This window comes from Pelmatolapia mariae, linkage group LG16_19 (assembly GCF_036321145.2).
Source record: "Pelmatolapia mariae isolate MD_Pm_ZW linkage group LG16_19, Pm_UMD_F_2, whole genome shotgun sequence".
Classification (NCBI taxonomy): domain Eukaryota; kingdom Metazoa; phylum Chordata; class Actinopteri; order Cichliformes; family Cichlidae; genus Pelmatolapia; species Pelmatolapia mariae.
Window position 1 is genome coordinate 20,539,709 of NC_086241.1, and position 18,752 is coordinate 20,558,460.

At 38.3% G+C, this 18,752-nt stretch overlaps 2 protein-coding genes across 2 annotated transcripts; both read right to left on the bottom strand.

Annotated features, from left to right (window-relative positions):
• Window positions 1–72: 72 nt before the first annotated feature.
• ube2al (ubiquitin conjugating enzyme E2 A, like) lies at window positions 73–3,825 on the bottom strand. Its single transcript, XM_063499673.1, has 6 exons — window positions 3,648–3,825; window positions 2,009–2,089; window positions 1,897–1,922; window positions 1,655–1,744; window positions 1,487–1,575; window positions 73–836 (listed from the first exon to the last, which is right to left on the bottom strand). Exons 1-6 carry the CDS (start codon window positions 3,689–3,691, stop codon window positions 708–710), a joined length of 459 nt encoding a protein of 152 aa, XP_063355743.1. The 5' UTR covers window positions 3,692–3,825; the 3' UTR covers window positions 73–707.
• Window positions 3,826–4,551: 726 nt separating this feature from the next.
• On the bottom strand, window positions 4,552–18,419 carry ankrd10b (ankyrin repeat domain 10b). Its single transcript, XM_063500308.1, has 6 exons — window positions 18,091–18,419; window positions 17,170–17,322; window positions 16,159–16,250; window positions 7,923–8,188; window positions 7,035–7,142; window positions 4,552–4,937 (listed from the first exon to the last, which is right to left on the bottom strand). The coding sequence occupies exons 1-6, from the start codon at window positions 18,286–18,288 to the stop codon at window positions 4,738–4,740; spliced, it is 1,017 nt and encodes a 338-aa protein (XP_063356378.1). The 5' UTR covers window positions 18,289–18,419; the 3' UTR covers window positions 4,552–4,737.
• Between the last annotated feature and the right edge of the window lie 333 nt (window positions 18,420–18,752).

Sequence of the window (18,752 nt, forward strand, 5' to 3'; positions counted from 1 at the left end):
CCAGCATTTATGCTCAAACCTTGGAAAGTAAAATAACTTGTGCACTAACTAGAAAGAAAATACATATCCATATAAGGATGACTTTGCCTTTTTTTATTTACAAGTACTGGAAAAGGTGACATGGGGGACAACCAGTGCAAAATCTGTACATAATTTCAGTTGCAGGTTTCTTATATACACAAGTGAACGGGAAAGTGAATACACTCCGTCATGCATGTAACAGTTCACAACACAGCAAAGGACATGGTGTAAAGGTGATTTAGTTGTAGTCTGTGATACTCAGGCTGCTCATTATCCAACTGCCTTATGAAAATAAACTGACAACAAATCAGGCTCACAACAGAAAAGGACCCATGACTTAACAATGTACCCTCTTGAGACACAAAACAATTAATCATGGAGTTATTAGAGCAAGTTGGAACACACCAGGATTTTAAGTAATGGCCCTCAAGTCCATAATGATATTACATCAAGGCAAGATTCAGCACATTTCCCCTGATGAACTTAAAAAGGGGGCGAGAATAGAAAAAAAAAGGCCCTCTTTGTTGGGCAGGAACAAGATGTTTTATGATGGAAAGTTGAGGGTAAAGTGCATAAAAGCTTAAAATTAAAAGAGGGGAGGGTCAGAAAATTAAGAGGTATTCCACTAAAACTTGCAGCACACACAGCTTAACAATGGAGGGAGAGAAGCAATCACAAGTATCAGGTCAACTGTCTCTCCAGCTTTGTTCTACAATGGCAGAGACGCGTTTCTCATATTCCCGTTTGTTCTCCTGGTACAGCTGAGCTGCCTGGCTGTTGGCCGGACTGTTGGGGTTTGGCTCATCAAGCAGGGACTGCAGGGGGAGAGAAGATTAATACAGAAGGCGAGAATATTTAAATGGAAAACAACAAACCTGAATCAACTCATTCATCTACTCAGTACTCCTAAAAGATGGAACAAAAAACAAAACTGTCATGCCCTTTAGCTATTGTGCAACGTTATTGCACAATACTGAGAATACTTTTACAAACTAAAATCTCTAATCTTTTGAATTTAATTATAAATTTTATCTTCTATCATTTGTATATTGATTATTTTCATGTATTAACAGCACTTAATGAATCAACACTACATTATAAATGAGTTGATATATAAGAAAACAATATTCAGAAATCCTCAGATGTTACCGATATGTTGAAGCTTACACTTTGGGACATTTGTTTAGTTCACATGATATCAGTGGAGATTATTCAATCAGTGGGTGGTCAGCTGCAGTCCTACACACTGACATTAAACTTAGTCTCAGTGGATGAGCCTGAATTTGCAGTAGCAGCTTTTCGTTTCTCAGAGAAATATATACATATTATTTCTATTATATATTATAATATTGCCACAATGATTAGTCAATTGGAAATGCACTTAATGTTTCCATAATCAAATTAACAATAATATGCCATAATAATGAAATCTTTTCTTTTATTGTTAAATATTGACACTTCTTACCTGGATAGATGTTAGAATAGAAGACACATCATAAGTGGGGCTCCAACGATTCTGTAGGATGTCTAAACATATACTGCCATCCGCGTAGACTGTAGAGAAAAAACAATTATTAACAGGCCACAATTAACACTAACACTATAACGAGGCAGCAGGTGATCATGTTCTTACCATTTGGATGAAACATCTTTGACACAAATCGCACTGTAGGGGGTTTGTTGGGATATTCTTCTGTGAATTCTACGATGAGTTTAAATGTACCTGAAACAAAGGAACACATATGAGATTTTGGACCAACTGAGGGCACTTTGGAGATGTGACTTGAGGAGTCTCTTTCAATTAATTCTATTCAGGGAGATTTTTGATTAAGTTACTACATTTAACTCTATCTCTATATACAGTGGGGTACTTACCATCCTCAAAGGGAGTTCCTTCAGGGCTGTGAATTTAGAGAAAAGCGATATTTTGTCATTTGTTCAGACACAAAAATAAGATCTACACTTCAGAACCAAATTAATTTCTTACCCAAAAATGACTGCATTCCACACCATGATGTTGTTTTCAGAAGGGGCACCACTGACACCAGCTGGAGGATCCTCTTGTAGACTGCATACCCAAAAGGTTTAGTAAATAAATACACTGAAGCAAAGTTTCAAGGCCTCAAAGGTAATGACCAGAGACTGTATTTCTCCACTGAGTCCACAGAAAGGTGTATTTCACAATCAAATGTCTCCTTTCATTGTCTAACCACACCCACATTTATAAGGTCAAACAAACATACCATACTTGGAAACACAGCTGTTGCCATGGTTTCCTTTTCCTAACACAATGTGTCAGTGCCATTAATGATAAACGGTAGGAACTATTATTTACTAAATACAGAATTAGTTACATCATGAGCGACAAAGATGCTTATATTGTGCCTGCTCAAAGTTAGCCGTTAAAATTTAAAATTACCATAACTACCTAACTTGCAATTAAGCCTCAGAAACATTATATAATTGTTCTACTGTGAGATGCTCAATCACTACCCATTTATTGGCATTTATCTCCACATAACTGAGTCAGCTGCCTTCACAAAGTGTTGTGTTTATTCGGAACTTAAATCTTGGCCCCTCCACATAAAGATAAAAATACAAAACACAATACAAATACAAAATACCCAGAAAACCGCAAAATTCACTGAAGATGAAACTAGACATGAATAAAAGAAAAAAATTAAAAAGCCATATCAGTAATAGGTTTGGGCTACACCAAACTATATTCCTCCCAAACACCTGGAAATACCTGCTCACATTCCTGAATCCTGATACTTCAAATATGACATAATCAAAAGACCAGAGGCTCGATTTACAGTGAGGTCAAAACACGTTTAAGGACCCCGAAGAGGTAAAGTAACACACTACGATAAACAGTTAGGATCGCTTACAAAGAAAAAAAAAACCAAAACATTTTCCGTGGGCAGTATTACATTACGGTTATAAACGGAGCTGAAGGCCAATACACGGCCTGGCATTCGCTTTGTTTTACTATTGTTTCTCACCTTTGACATATTGATTTCTACTCGGAAATTTACATAATAATCTAACTTTATTCTGTTAATTCGCGTTTCGCTTCTTGGCGTTATTATTTGCCTCATTAACTCAAACTTTTGTAAGTTTGCGACCGTGGGGATGTCGAACCGTTTGCGCTGGTCAACAACGCAACTATCAAGCGGAAATATAAGATAAACGGAAGGAATACATTCGTGGAGTACTGGGGTTGAATGCGTTGAAAAAAAATGTTTAAACCATGAAAAATGTCCGTCCGGCCACTCCTCACGCATATTCAAAGCTAAAAGGTTTAAAGAGTCAGCTAGGAGCTGTACGTTGACAGAAGCCTTAGTCAACCAACCTGCTAGCATTAGCTAGCTCCGTTAGCGTCACGGAAAGACGAAGCGCTTTGAAAAAAATTATATTTCACATAAATGATTCACATTCGCCAAAGCATACGATAATCTATAGCGGTTGCCTTGTGGTTGTTTTTACACAGGAAACTCATAAATTTACTATATCCTGAAAAAACAGTGATTAGCTATGTCGGGCTAGCACAAGCTAGCATAATGATAGCTCCGAATTGTCAAAACGGCTAACGATGTCGGCATAATTCCTGTACACCAACTCACCGTTTAAAATCTCTCATAAGTCTTCTTCTGGCCGGGGTTGACATAGCTTAACTTGAAGAATACGTACAGACAAGGCAAAATAGTTGACAGGAGCTTATTTGCCTCTATTATAGTTAATGTAATTTGGGAACGTTACAGAAACCTTACAGAAGGGAGCCCAACTCTTCCGTCGTCCTATAAAGCTAATATGACGCTCTGGTTTGCATACATAGGTTCACACAGGACGATACCACATCAAGAAGGAAGGGGGGGGGGGGGAACATCTGCGATTACTAAGCAAACCTGAAATTTCTAGCATGAAAATGTCAGTAGACATTTTGTGTTGTTAGCATAAGTAGTTTCTATAAAAACGCTGTACTTTATTTCAACACGATAGATTTATCTAACACAATATTTTATTTGATTGGAATCAACTCCCCACCCCATTCGAGTTAAGGGTGGCGCGGGGCGTGGCCACGGTGACGTAGCCTCGATGACGGGATGTTTGTGCTGCGCAGCTATGATGAAGGTCGGCCCTGTGACAGCTGTGCCAGCACGTGAGAGTGCAACTTTTAAAGCAGTTTTCTGTATTAAGCGAGCACACCAATAACTTTAATGTAGATATCTAATGGATAGAAAAAAAGTAGGATACCATGATTCTCTACACACATTATTTCATAAGCCATCTATGGCAGGAAGCAGAACAAGATGTACGGAGAAAAATCAAACTTTGGAAAACCTTTTTTTAATGAATTACATCTTATGTGTTTCCATTTTTTAACATATTGAGACAAACAAAATTTCAGCACTGGCAGTGGTTCATCTCAAATGCTTACTTTAGTGTATTCAAAGAACACTGCTATTTGTAGCATAAATCACAACAAGAACTAAACATTAACTTTTTTTTGTCTTTAACAACACAAAATTCCACTTTTTACGCTGCTTTATTAATGCAGTTTCAGACCCATCCAGAACAGTGGCTCTGTTGTTAATAACAAAGAAATTCAATGAACATGACCACTCTGTGGCTTTAAGGCGAATGAATGCTTGTTTAGGCTTAGATGAGTTTCAGGCAAAAAGGAAGAGGTGTCAGGAAGATCACTTTTGTATTTTAGGATCCATGGTAAAGAAGCATGGTGCTGAAGAGGGTGTGGTCATAGAACTGCTCCGCTTTCACAGACTTAAGGTGCTCCACCTGACTGCCTCCAGTGCTAATGATCTCAGGTGAGCCGCTGTGGATGTGGTGGTCAAGGAGGATTTCTGCTGTTGGGCCGTTTGAGAAAAAGTCCTCACAGTGTCTTTCACCTGCCACTGTAAATGAAACAAATAGTCAAAAGGGCAAACAAATTGTTTTGATCGTGTTCCTGCCTCTAATAGAGAACAAACGAGGCGGGGGGTGATTTTGTTTTGCACAACTATTTAAAATTCTTTTTACTACAATTCTGTAAGCAGCCACGTAAAAATAATGTCTATTACATGGCCAGCTTTCAACGCACATCAAGTGGTATCCAACTCTTTGGATTTTAAAAAAAGAGATCAATAAATTGCGAAATAGACTCCACAGGTTTATGTAATCTCAAAAGTTTTGACCTGAGACCTTGTTTTAAAATAGGTCACGTCCTGATCTGTAGTAATTCTGACATACAATTTGCATTGTACCACCGTGACCTAGTTCTGTGTCATTTCACAAGAAAAATCACAAGTCTTTTAAGCTCCATGACCCAACATCACAAGCAGAATTGTAAAAAATGTCAAAGGCACTGTATTTGCAATCAACTGAAAAATGTAAGCATTTTAAAAAAAAAATAAACACAGATGTTGTGAGACAGGAGAAAAAAAGAGCACGAGGATACACCAAGAAAACAAAGGCCACATTTATAAACTTTATACACATTTAATGATGTCAAGCAGTCAAGTACAAAGCTAAATCTGCTCAGTACTCAAAACATTGGATGCCCCAGATTCAAAGACTACACACTCAAACCTTCTGCCACGTAAAACAAAAACAGAAACCATGTTCAACATGAAATAGTACTACAAAATACAGAAAGAATCCCCCCCCCCAGCGTCTATAAAATTTGAACACAGCATACATTAAGTTACCATTTGGATTACTTAACGCAGCTTAACAAATAAGGCCTTTTGCAAAGTGTAAAAAACCATGCAAATTTTTTTTCAGCAGGACTGTTTGTACATAACCGATTGCAATATGGCCTGATATTAATTTAAAAAACACACTGGGTATTCTTCTGTAACACACGCAAATGCAAGCCTTGCTGCTAGTTACCTTAAAAGTTCGCCAACACACACACACACATACACACACACATGCGCACACACACACAGTAAACATTCATCATATTTCAGACCAATCAATTGCAAAGGTGAAAAAGAGGGGTTAACCAATTCTACTCTCATGGACCAGTAAATGTTACTAAAGGGCATCTAGAAACTCCAAGAAAGCTGCACAGTGAATTATGTAAATTTTAAAAGCTACATTCATGTTCAGATATGCTTTGGCATAAAGTCATTCTTCAATATAAAATGCGAAATTTCCAGAGACTTTCTTTATGTATGTTTTAAAAAGTGCTTAGGTACCAATTTCACATAAATGTCACCTATTAAATATTATTTTAAATCAACAATATTTACTGATTTATTAAACTGGGAGAAAAACAAACTCAAACATTGCTATTTTTTTTTGGTGTTGGCAGCAGAAGGTTGGTGTTCACAACATCAGGTGACAAATGAAGTTTTCCTTATTTCTTATTATACAATAATGCACAAGTTTATAAGCATTATAATAAGACGTGGCTAAATATTTTTTATGAAGCCAATATAAACATTTGCACTTTTAATGCAAACAACGTGGTATAATTGTGCAAAACAAAATCATCCTTTTATTTAAAACCTAATAAAAAGTAAGCATTACACGAGAACTGTCAGTATAATTGGACGTATGCACTGACTACATATCTGTATAACAAACACATATTAATACCTTTCTCCTTAAGAGTATAATCAGGTACATGGAAAAGTAGAAAATACAACACACACACACACACACACACACACACACACACACACACACGCACACAGCTAAATATCTTTCAAAGGAAGCTCTCCACCAAATCAAAAATGTATTTCGATATCTGTGCATTACTCAAAAAGGAAACATACAACAAACATACAAATGGGAACATAAGCGTGTGCCATTTCACACACAAGCCCTTTACAAGTAGGCATAAGAGTTGGTGCAGCGACAGGGGGTCTGCATCGACGCCACAGTGATGACCTCCAGCTCTTTAGCTGTGGGGCTCGACCTGGCTGGTCCCCCCTGATCCATGGGCCCCGGCCCTTGTGATGGTGCAACCCCATTCATCCCAAATGCAAAGCTTCCTGGCCCACCTGAGGTTACAGTCGCTGCCAGCTCCATGTTCATGCTCTCCATCTGCGCATCTCCAGCTCCATCTAGTGGCCCATTCCCGTTAAGCAATTTGGGTTCCACGCAAAAACCTGAGAGCCAAGATGGGAGGAAAAATCAGTGAGCTGAGAGCCAGGACATGTTTCTTCCATCCATTTAAAGAAAGATTTGTTTAGAAGATACAATTAACCCAGATTTTTTCCTAAAAATACATGCAGACACTTGGTCATGTGATGAAAAGAAGAATATAGTTTGTAGGTGACATTTTGCTGATCACCAATTCACCAAAACTGAATTCTTTTTTGTTGTCATTCATGGGGATATCATGCATGCTAGAAATAACTTAAACAGCTGAGTGTAAAAAGAAGTTGAGTACCCAACATCCTTTGGTGTTTCAACATAATCAATTAATATCAGGAAAATGAATTATAATCAATAAAAAGAGTCACTGTGTCACACTATTGCTGTGACTCACGTAAAATGTGAATAAAGTCTAACAAGACCCTTTGGAGGAAAGACTTCAGAAAATATTTTTTAAAAAGTAAATACCTGCAGAGACCTACCCCTTAATCTCCTAGATACACTGATGGCATCAATTTCAAAATCCTACTTCACTTGGTTTTCAAGTTATCTTGACCTTTGACCTTGAGGTCGAGGTCACTGAGATTTGAACTTGATGGCATCAATTTCAAAATCCTATACTGTCTCGTTCTCGAGTTATTGCATTCACAAACTTTGGTGTGCATGACACTATGCCATCAACCTTTTACGGCTGAGGGGTAATAATGTCTTGAAAGTTTCAATTTCCTTTAAAAGGTAACAGAAGAGAAAAAAAAAGTATCTGAACAGACCTGATCAGCTTAGTAACTTACCGTTAGTTCTAGCCTTCTTTCCAGGGTTTGCTTCCATGCCTTCGAAAGACCTTTTTCTGTTGGGCATACCATTCAAGAAGCTGCGTCCCTGGATGGTGGGGTAAGTGTGGCACTCATTCTGGCTCATGCCATTCAGAAAAACCCCGTTATGAGACTGAGCCATGTTTTGTTGGAAGTTCTGGGCATTGGAGAGTATTTCAGCGCACTCCCGGAATCCCTGCGCGTGGGCCAGGTCAGCAGCAGTCAGCCCACTGGCATTCCTCATACTGCACAACAGAAAAGGGAGTGTTAGAAACACTCACTGTATGCTCCATTTACACAAATAAAACACAAACATAATGAGACAAACCCAAGCGCGCACACGCAGGCACACACACCCCCACACGCACATACATACATAAACATACACACACGCACGCACACACACTCATTAAGCAAATATTCGCACACACAGACAAACACAGATGTATAGAAATAGCCTGTGCTGCTCTACCCTCTCTCACATCCTCTTCGTCATCTTCATGACAGATGACGACTGATCCCTTTGGGATCATCTGCATCTTGAGTGAAACTTAAAATTTTCACTTGTTTCCACATAAGGAAACACGTCTGCTGCAAACGGACATGGTTAAGACAGCTGAGCACATGCACTTGAACATGTATGAAATGATCTGCTGCATCCACAGGAGATCACATCCGTGGACCGCGTCAAACGGGCTACATCAAGGAGCATTCTGCGAAGGATGAGAAGCGGTTGTCATCTCACGTCTCCAGCGCTGATAAAATTCAAGGATTTCTGCAAAGCCGCATCAAAAGCGCAGTGATGTTGTCTTCTCTGTGTCAATGTCCATGTGGAAAAGCCAGCAAAGAAAATGACAGACTGGCAAAGTGACGAAATCCCCAGAGATGAGTCAGAGAATCAGAAGATGGTGAAGACTATGATGCAATCTTCAGAAGAAACTCCAGAGAGTGAACGATTAGGGCGAGAACAAATCAAGGTCGAACTGCAGCACCCAAGCAACACCACTCTTCTTTTGTTGAGAATGTGAAGCTAAAGTGAACTTGTCCTCATGTTGTTTCAAGAAAAATGAGCAAGAGAATAAAAAAAAAACCATAATAAAATAACTCTAAATACTCTGTGCACTCTGTGTTAACCATAGCCAGTTGCAGCAGTGATAAAGTAACTTTCTGGGAGCAGTAATGAATGAGCAAACAGCACTGTGTCCCCTCCCCCTCACAAATTTACAGTTTTCAAACAGCATTAAACTGTGGAAACAATTTCACCTGGAGGTAAAATGTGAACAGCAAGGAAAAAAAACAAACTACACAGTAAATAAAATATAAAATAAAAACTATATTTAAAAAAGGTGCTATTAATATAAAATTTGATCATTCTGCTGAAGGATACAGAAAATAATCGACCAACCAAAACATTTCTTGCAGCTTAATGATGGAAATTTCTTTTGTCTGTTTCAGCCAGTTACAAAAACAATACTGTCGTTGTTCGGGGCCTAAATGTCATCATGCTGTGAAATGAGTTCTCTAAGCAAACAGCTCAGTCTTTGTCAAAGAACTGGGAGCGCTGGCCCACATCCGACTCCGGACTGTTTTTTTTTTTTTTTTTTTTTTTTTTAAACAACACGACAGGAAAAACGTTGAAAGCAATCGTCACGTCGTTTCATGCATGACTAAAATGATTTATCGAAATTTAAGGAATAAATTTTGTTTCATTGAACTTTGTTTGAGTTTACAGTGTTAAATTAAAAACCAGGTGATATTAGCTTCCACACAAAGAGGCAGGATTTAAAGCACACAGCTGCTGTTTGGTCATTCGTGATGTGTAGAAACTGCTCGTCCTCTGCATTTTTATCTAAACAGTTGTGCAGAAATAAACATTTCAAGAACTAGTGCATGTGAAAAAACATTTTATAAAGAATTGAAGATTTTTAAAAAATTAAAAAAAACAAACAAGTAAAAATCACACAATAAACTTGTTGCACATTACCCGTCCCCTTCAAAATTAACGCTTCCAAAGGATTAATCCAAGAGGTTACATTTTAACTGAATATCATTTACATGTTAAATGGTAGATGGATCAGTCTCACTCTAAGGAATAGAAATTCTCATGTATAATACTAAATAAGCATTTAATGTTAAAATTTGTCTCTCTTTGAACACAAACTGTTCCCTAAGTAAACCAGTGGACCAGATAGGCACAGAATAACATACTGTTACTGTGATAAAAATCTAACATCTTAACATCTTCTAATCTTAATCATTAAGGTCCACTTATTGTATGATAATGGCGCAACAAGTACTTGCCCTAATTCTTGTCTAGGGGAACTCAGTGGTTAAGCCTTTTTTTGGACAAGGGTGAAATTGCACCTCAACCATCCCCAAATGAGATTTCCTCTCCCTTTTCAAGCACTTAAGACATTAAAGTTGCTCCTCGTTTTGAAATCTTATATCCAATTCAAATGAGTGATTGCAGAGGCACTCGCAGATTACTGCAGCTCTGCTGTGGGGTTGGTCAAAGATAGGGAGGAGGTTATAGGTGCAGTGATTTTTTTTTTTTTTTATATATGTGTGCGTATATGTTGTGGATCTCTTAAGGAGGAAGCTAAATATTAGACACTCATGAGTGCCAGGCATTTTAAATGCCCGACTATAAGTGCAAATTTCAAGTTTTCAGATAAAGTCTGCTGCAAATTAATTCTCTCATTTCTTTATTAGACCCTCTGGCTTCATTTCCAGCATTGACTTGTTTCCAAACCAAATCTCAGCTTGAACATCGCCCTCCACATAACCGAAACAATATGCCCCTTTTCTATTTCCCTAATAATTTAAACCATTATTCCTTTAGTGAGACCTGACATCTATGGTAATCACTAATCCAACAAAATGGATAGCTGTGTATAGCTTAAAAGAAAAAAAAAAACAACAACAACAAAACAAAAACAAAAAAACAACTTAAAAAAGGAAGCGTTAATTCTTTGTAAATGCCTGGTATGCTTTGCTTTTCGGTCCTAAGCACACAATATGCATCTTCTCTAACTATTGTCTAACCTTCCAGAGGCAGCCTATTATCATGCTACATGTTGACATGGGACTCACGTGATTAACCCTGTCCATTTAAAGGACTCCTATGGTTAGTTCACAAAATAAAAACAAATCATAAAATTAAAAAAAAAAAAAAAAGAGGCTAAATACAGGAACAATCATGGATAATAAGCAAAGCATGCAGGTCTAAAACTTTAGTTTTGATTTATTAAAAAACCTAGCATTAAAACCAATCACCGCAAGAAATACCTCAACAGTTTGCCAGTGTGTAGATAGGAAGCGATAGTGAGAACACTCAATGCCACAACAGTGCGGCTATCCCAGGGAACGGGGCAGACTCAGCAGTGTCTATTCTCCCCCTTTCTAGGATTACTTGAAAAAACCAAGTCATTTCCAATTCAATGGCTGCAAAACATTAAGATGTACGGTTCTGTTTCTGTTAACAGTATAGAAAACTTTTTTTGTAAACTTATTGTCACTTTCATAAAGGAAAAGGTGACAAAGATTAGATGTCAAAACAGACTATGATATTGTATAGGGTTAATACTGTGACATACAAAAGAAAACATTTCTGTGTATAACGTAAAATATTTGGTACAGTGAAATGACAGTGAATAACCATTGCAACAGGATGATGTTAGCATTAGACAGTTCAGTACATGATGTTATGCAAATCTAACCCATCTCACTCAGCTGCTCTAAGCATGCCTGCACTACGCTCATCACCGGCAGCCTCTAAGCACTGGCCTACCTGCTGCTAGTTTGCTACTGGACCACCTTTACAGTTTGAGGCTCATGACAAAAAAGAATTTCTTAGAAATCTACCCCCCAAAAAGTCTATATATTTTTAGTGCTAAGTTTATTTTAGCGTTCTAGAGCAAAATCAGAGCATTGGTTTTATGATTCAAATTAAATACTGGATTTCAAAAGGCAAAGTAAAGCTCATATTTATAAAGCTGGGTCCGATTTATTTAATTACCATATATCTACTTTATGAGTGGTTCTACGAGTACTTTATAAATGTCCTTATCATTTTTCTTGGTAGTGTATTTATGATAGGATTTAAGATGGCGTTCGTTCAAGTGACTTGGCGCAAACAGCCAAAGATGTTGATCCTGTCAGCACTCGGGACAGAGCTACAAATAAAACCATGATGAACTGTGACACTGGGAAAAAGTTTTGAAGAGTTTTATTTAATCGTTTTTATGTTCCAGTAAGGAATTATGTAAAAGTTATGACTGTCAACCCAATCTTTTAGACTGAAGCAGAAACGCTTGCCCAGAGGTGTTGCCAAAATGCCTGCTGAGCGTCAAGGCATGCTTCAAGAAGGACCCAAGTTGTATCCAACCATGACTCCACTGAGTAAAATAACACAAACCTCAGGTTTAGGTGGACTTAATGTTGTTCCCACTCATTTAAAAAAAAAAAAAAAGTGCATAAAAGCATCTGTAGGTGACGGCCAAAGGAATGAAAGTATTTCATACATAATTCAAGGCTTTCAAGAGCACTTCCTTCTAATGAATCAAATGAGTACATCATACTCTTCTTGTGCCTCTTCTTTCTTCCACACGGAAAATGTGAAGATAAGCAGAAACAGTCACAGCTGCAAAATGCTCTGACATATAGTCAAAGCTTACAGTTTTATCACTTATGAATTACTTCTCTCCATTGAAAAGGAAATCTCAGATGACAAGTGTGTTCAAGAGGATGTAATACAAAGCAAGCATAAAACAAAGCCAAGAAGATGAACAGCCCACTGAGGAAAATCCTCAATGAAAAATGTAGATTCAAGCGACTGAATAAAATCCATTCATTCATTCACTGTTCATATAATCAATGTGACAAGGACATCCAGTTTGCATGAAATATAATTTAGCCGCTTTGCTGTAAAAAGGTACTCTCAAAGGCTTCTGTGAAAATATTTGGAGGCATTGCTTTTCTTTTATAACCATGGTAATGTTGATGTGAGCTTCCATTAAGAATAAACCATTCATAATCCACTACTTAATCCATTTTACTGCCTTAGATCCTGTACAAAACACTCCACAGTAAAAACGTGCTTGTTATTGAAGCTTCGCTCCCACAATGCAGCGAGTGGACCGGAGGGCAAAGGAAGTGTTTAGATGCCTATCACGGAGCTTTAATCTGACATGAAAGAAATGTGACATGGAGATGGATGTTCAAGTAATAGATCTCAAAGAGTAGACTCAATGTTCAAGCTAACTTCCAAAAAGAAAATGTGACCAAAGCTCTAAATGAGTGGATTTAGAGCTGTTTGTCCTGACTAACACATTCAAATTAGAAGATTATCAACACAGTATTTTAGACTTAGTATATTACACATATTTTGAATTAGGACATTACAACTAAAATTAGGGTATAAAAACTAAAAGCCTAAGAACACTTTAGTTTATATAGTAGTATATGATGTAGACTACTACGTATTGCAGAGTTGTATTATTATAGTATAAACTGCATACACAAAAATATTTTTCTAGCAAAATATTTTCTCTCTTATGCATCAGATATAATGCACTATGAGTGCTACCAACGACTGATTGCCTGAATAATTATCACGTCAAGGTTCATTTGCTGCCTTGCCACCAAATATTACAACAATTTTTATATACTGCACATGACAGCAGACTACTTTCTTTGTCAACCTTTGTTGGCATTGGAATATTTTGTTAGCAGATGTTTGAAAGCCCTTTGATGCTGAAATTTGTTATTTTGTCATGAGCCCCAGTCCCACCTGCTGTGCCTTAGTCTTCCCCCCAGCTGCGCAACTGCTACATTTCTGAGTCATAAGTTAAATAAATGAAAAACAAACAAACTTGATAATAAACTAAACTAAATATCTGTGATCTGCAGGGAGAAAAACAAAACAAAACAAAAAAAATCACATATCATTTTCATCAAAAAATATAATACTCATCAGCTGATAACCAAATGCACACTGCGTGAACCACTGCTGAACTTCTCTGCGTGAAAGCAGTGGATTTAATTTGCCAAGACAACCGTAGCAACCAGGGTGTTTATACAAGGAGAAAATGAAGTGTTTTTAATTTCTATCGAGTGTTTTTATGACTCTGGGACACGCACTCTGTGAAACTATGAGGAACAGATTATGCATGGTGTGTGTGTGTGTGTGTCTCTAAAACCTTTTGAAAAGGGGTGTGAGCACTGTTTGCATTCCTTTACTGAAACAAGGCCCAAAGTCAGCACTGCTCTCAGATTATGTTCAGTATTGTCATGCTTATACCTAAAGCTCACTTTTACTGCTTCATGGTGGGATTTACTTTCTTTACAGAAAGCTTTTGGTGAACAAAGATTTATTAGACTACAAAAAATGTACATACATATAAACTCCTTGGTAGCTTGGGGTTTCTGTTCTCTAATGGGATCACAAAGAAAAGGCAGACAGTTTGTTGCAGAAAATGAAGCTGCAAGACTTCATAATTGAAAAACAAAAACAAATAAAACATGTTGAGTCTAACATCTAAACTCCTAAGACTAAAGTAAGCAGCAACTTTTAATTTCTTTGTGCATTAAAAAGCTACTTACAAACCTGGTAACCTACTTTAGTGAGAAGCAACTCAAGGCTTTTTTGTTTTGTTTGTTTTACAGCTGGATAACACAGGTAAGCTGTGAGTATGTAAACTGGGTGCCTAATTCATTAGGCTTATTCACATGACCTTTAGGAAAGTAACAGCTATGATCTAACGATATAGCTGTTGTTATTTCAAGTCCTGCCGGTCTTGAAGCTAAATTTAACAAACAGGAAAAGTGAGTCTTGCCTCTCACTTCTTTGTTCATGCGTCAGATCGAACAACAGTGATAACAATGTTTTCTATAAATGGGTATGTTGGCAAAACAACTGTAAAGGAGTGACTGATCATTACTACAAGAGGAGATTATGTCTACCTCCTAAAATACTGCTACTAAGCTAAATTTATCGTGTAAGATCTATTATATCTAACTCTATTATCTGCTCAATGCAGATATTATTGTTAAGTTTAATGATCCTTGAAAAAAGTGGACATGAGAGCAGCCAAAACAATCTTGCAAAAACTTAAAAAAGAAAAAAAAAGATTTTGCATTTCCAAACACGGTCACCTAATCAATGCATTTTCATTCAATGCAACACCTTAGAGCCTTTCCACAATGACAGTAAAGAGGTATTCAGATAAAAAGGCAATGTGCATTTGGTCACCTAGTTAAGCTGTGTATTTAAGACACAAATCTTTAAAACAAATGTTAACAAAGAAAACCACACTCTAGATTTAACAGAGATCATGCAACATGGCCTACTAATTAAACAGTTTATCAACCTTTACATTAAGTTGCCCTCATGTTTGTGTAATAATCGTGCTGGATTGAAAAAGTCAGCCATCTAGATGAAAGACGCCGTGCAGAGTTAATAATCAACTTTTACTGTAACACACAAAGTGTAGCAGACTATAATAATAAACGTCTGCTTATTCAAGTACACAAGCAGGCACTTGTGGAATATGTCTTATCTGATAATGTTACACACAGAGAACAACTTAATGCGAATTGTTGCAATGAAAAACAACAATTTTTAAGGATTAACAAAATGTGTCACATTTTCAAGGGAGCGCCACCAATTCTGTTAATGTTTAACATGTCAAGCAAGCTAACATTGCTATATTATTACCGTTTCACAAAATGCATCTCTATAACTTCTAAAAACATTTTCAAGGATGTAAATGTCTACACCATTGTCTGGTGTACATTTTTAATGAACCCATGAACAATAAAACAAAGATGATTTTATTTTGTTGAGCTAAATGACTAATTCAGTCCTTTGCTCAAATCTTGTTTAAAGTTATATACAGACACAACCTGAACTGATTTAAAGTAAAGTAACCGCTTCTATAGCAGCGTTCCTTTTGGCTGGAGCTAATATAATATAATATCAAAAATTTTAATCTTAGTAATTACATTCTGCACCGTCTACAAATTTATGTTTAAGACCTGCACTGTTAATTTTGCAGATCACATATTTGCAGCTTTGAAGAAACTGAATAAAACATTTAGACTTAACAACTGTACTGATGTGAGTTTGGTGGCGATCCCTTGTAAAGGTGTAACTAAGTTGCTGGATAGTACAGAGGAAAAGAAATGATGACACAGGACTGATCACAGGACTTACTCAGCTTTCGCTCCCTGAATCAAGAGAGTGTTGATACACTCCAGGCTGCCCGCGCGAGCAGCCTTGTGGATGGGCGTCTCGCCCACATAGTCCTGAGTGATGACAAGAGACTGCAGTTATATATAGAATGTATCAGACAGACATTACCAATTAAGTATTTATCAAATGTATCACATATTACTGCATCCTAAGCACATACTGGAAATTATGAAAGGGTGTAACTCTGCAGGGCAGAGCCTGAACTTTTCACCCAGACATTACTGCCGCCCACACACATTTACAGTTGCACATTAGTAAGAGTGCAGCAGAGGGAAGAGGAGAGAGAGGGGGGGACAGTGAGGCAGCTTTCTCCAACCACAATGCAACGTAGGCTGCGCTCAAATATCACACTTTCCTACTGCCCAATCCCAGGAAAGATAAAATGCTACACACTCAAGAGGAAAAGGTCCGCAAATCTGAGAACTTTCCTTTGTGTTTATTTCCACAGACGCTAAGCAGATTCAGTGGGAGTTGCAAAGCAATGTGGTTCCTGATGACGACAATATGTTATGTCACTGTGCCCCACTAATCTGATTCCTCTCAGTAGTGCAGTGGAGCATAAAATATAGCCTCAGCACATGAGCCTGTCTGTGCATGAAATCCCACAGAGAGGAAAAGATGGGATGAGTGAGGCACTCAACAGTCTGACAGTGGCTGCTTCCGGAAATATGGTGAAGAAATAAATAAATAAAATGGAATATGAGGGCATTGGTGGGTCAAATGGAGGAGTGAGCAGCAACACTGCCAGGGCCGTGACCCCAAATTAGAATTATCCTCTTCAATGGGATTATCTGAGCTCAACCCCTCACGCTCCTCTGCTCTTTTCACTCGCCCTCCCCCCTGCTTCCTTTTCATTTTACATAAAAACCATTGTCCCTTTTTTCTATTATGGTTTCCTCTTTGTAACAAATGCAGTCTACATGTTACTTCAGGAAACTGTGAAAAAGGATGAGAGTGGGTCTGATATCGTACCTGTTTGTTAATATCTGCACCAGCTTGAAGCAACCATAACAAACACTCAGGGTGGCCCCCAAAAGCAGCAATGTGAGTGGGCGTCTGTGCAAACCTGGAGGTTACAGCGTTCACACCACAGCCCACCTGAACCAGACGCATCACACAATCCAGCTGTGAAGACACAAGTGCAATGCACATACAGTCAGACAGGTCCATTACCTGCATTCTGAGACAGGGCAGGTACAGACAAGTAAGTGTGTTACAGCAGCCGAAAAAAGGCAAAAATGAAGCGCTCCTATGTGGGCTGACTGGGTTTTCGAGGCACAATTATCAAAGCTTTGCATCGGGGTATGAATCCAGTCTCTGTACAAACGTGAGGCCTATTCTTTTCTAATGTGCAGTATGTTAAACAAGTCTTACCACGAGTATTTTTTACACTCAAACGCTTCACTAAAAATGAGTCATTAGCGCCGGGAGTTGGCTTGAAAGCAGTTTGAATAACCGCCCTTTTTAGCCGCAAACCTGCTACAGTCCGCGAGGCTACATCCAATTTAACTAACTGCTCGTTAGCTAACATTTGTGGCTCTTGTAATGCTAGAATTTCGTGTTAAACCTATCGCCTAAAGCCATTAGTTAATATTAATAAGGTTCCTGTTCAACACTAGGTAAAAACGTACCTACAATTTTGCGCATACTAATACAATTAATTGAAAACTAGCTACCCGGAGAAAAGTATCGCTTTAACTTCAACAGTCCATTGTCTGCCTGCACTCAGAGACAGCTGCTTCTTCGTCTCATCAGCTAACAGTTAATGGAAACATCAGGAAATGGCCGAGGCGAGCCTCATGATGTCGAAGAGCGACGACGCTCCTTCTGGATAACATTTCGCCAAAAAAAAAAAATCAATTTAAGTAAAACCCGGGCGGACAGAAGCGATACCTTTCCGAAGTGAGCAGCCCAGTGTATGGGCGTCCAGCCGTAGAAAGTGTCCTCCACCGTGAGGTCGGCCGGGTTTGATGTGCACTGAAGGAGGGAGCACAAGGCACCGACGTCTCCATCCCTGCAAGCCCGATGGAGAGGGAAGCGGCTGTTTAAGACCTCCTCGCTTGAGAATCCAGACTCCACTCCCACCGACATGTTAACGAAATTATAAATATTAGTCGACTGTTTAAGAGGAGAGCGTAAATTAACTAGATGTGATTCAGTCCTCCGCGCCGACTCTGCGACCGTGCACGAGGACACACGCCACCCTGAATGGCGCGTCTTTCTCTGCCTGACAACACAAAGCAGGAGGCGCAGAGCACGCGCCGAGCTGAAACCCGAGAACCGCTGAGAGAGCCGCAAACTGCGGACTGGACTTCACATTCCCGATTTCCCCGCTTTCCCCTCTGGTCACTGTCGAGTGCCAGATTTTACGTTAGACCAGGAGCCTGTAATTGCTTTCTACGGAAGATTGATGATATCCCAAAAAGGTGTCCTTATAATGTTATGAAACTCTGATGTTCAGTTTTTCAGCTATGTATTGAAAACGAAATGTTGAAACAAAAAAAAGGATACATAATAAGAATCCAATTAGATAACTTAGGACCTTTCCTTCTGAA

Bases quoted from the DNA above. Each gene is read 5' to 3' on its own strand.
- ube2al (XM_063499673.1), bottom strand. From the start codon at position 3,691: ATGTCAACCCCGGCCAGAAGAAGACTTATGAGAGATTTTAAACG. The intron at 1,923-2,008 runs GTAAGAAATTAA...CTAAATTCACAG, and splicing joins TGGAATGCAGTCATTTTTGG to CCCTGAAGGAACTCCCTTTG. The intron at 1,576-1,654 runs GTAAGAACATGA...TTTTCTCTACAG, and splicing joins AAAGATGTTTCATCCAAATG to TCTACGCGGATGGCAGTATA.
- ankrd10b (XM_063500308.1), bottom strand. From the start codon at position 18,288: ATGTCGGTGGGAGTGGAGTCTGGATTCTCAAGCGAGGAGGTCTTAAAC. The intron at 17,323-18,090 runs GTATCGCTTCTG...GTGTCTTCACAG, and splicing joins GGGCTGCTCACTTCGGAAAG to CTGGATTGTGTGATGCGTCT. The intron at 7,143-7,922 runs GTAAGTTACTAA...CTTGGCTCTCAG, and splicing joins AAAGAAGGCTAGAACTAACG to GTTTTTGCGTGGAACCCAAA.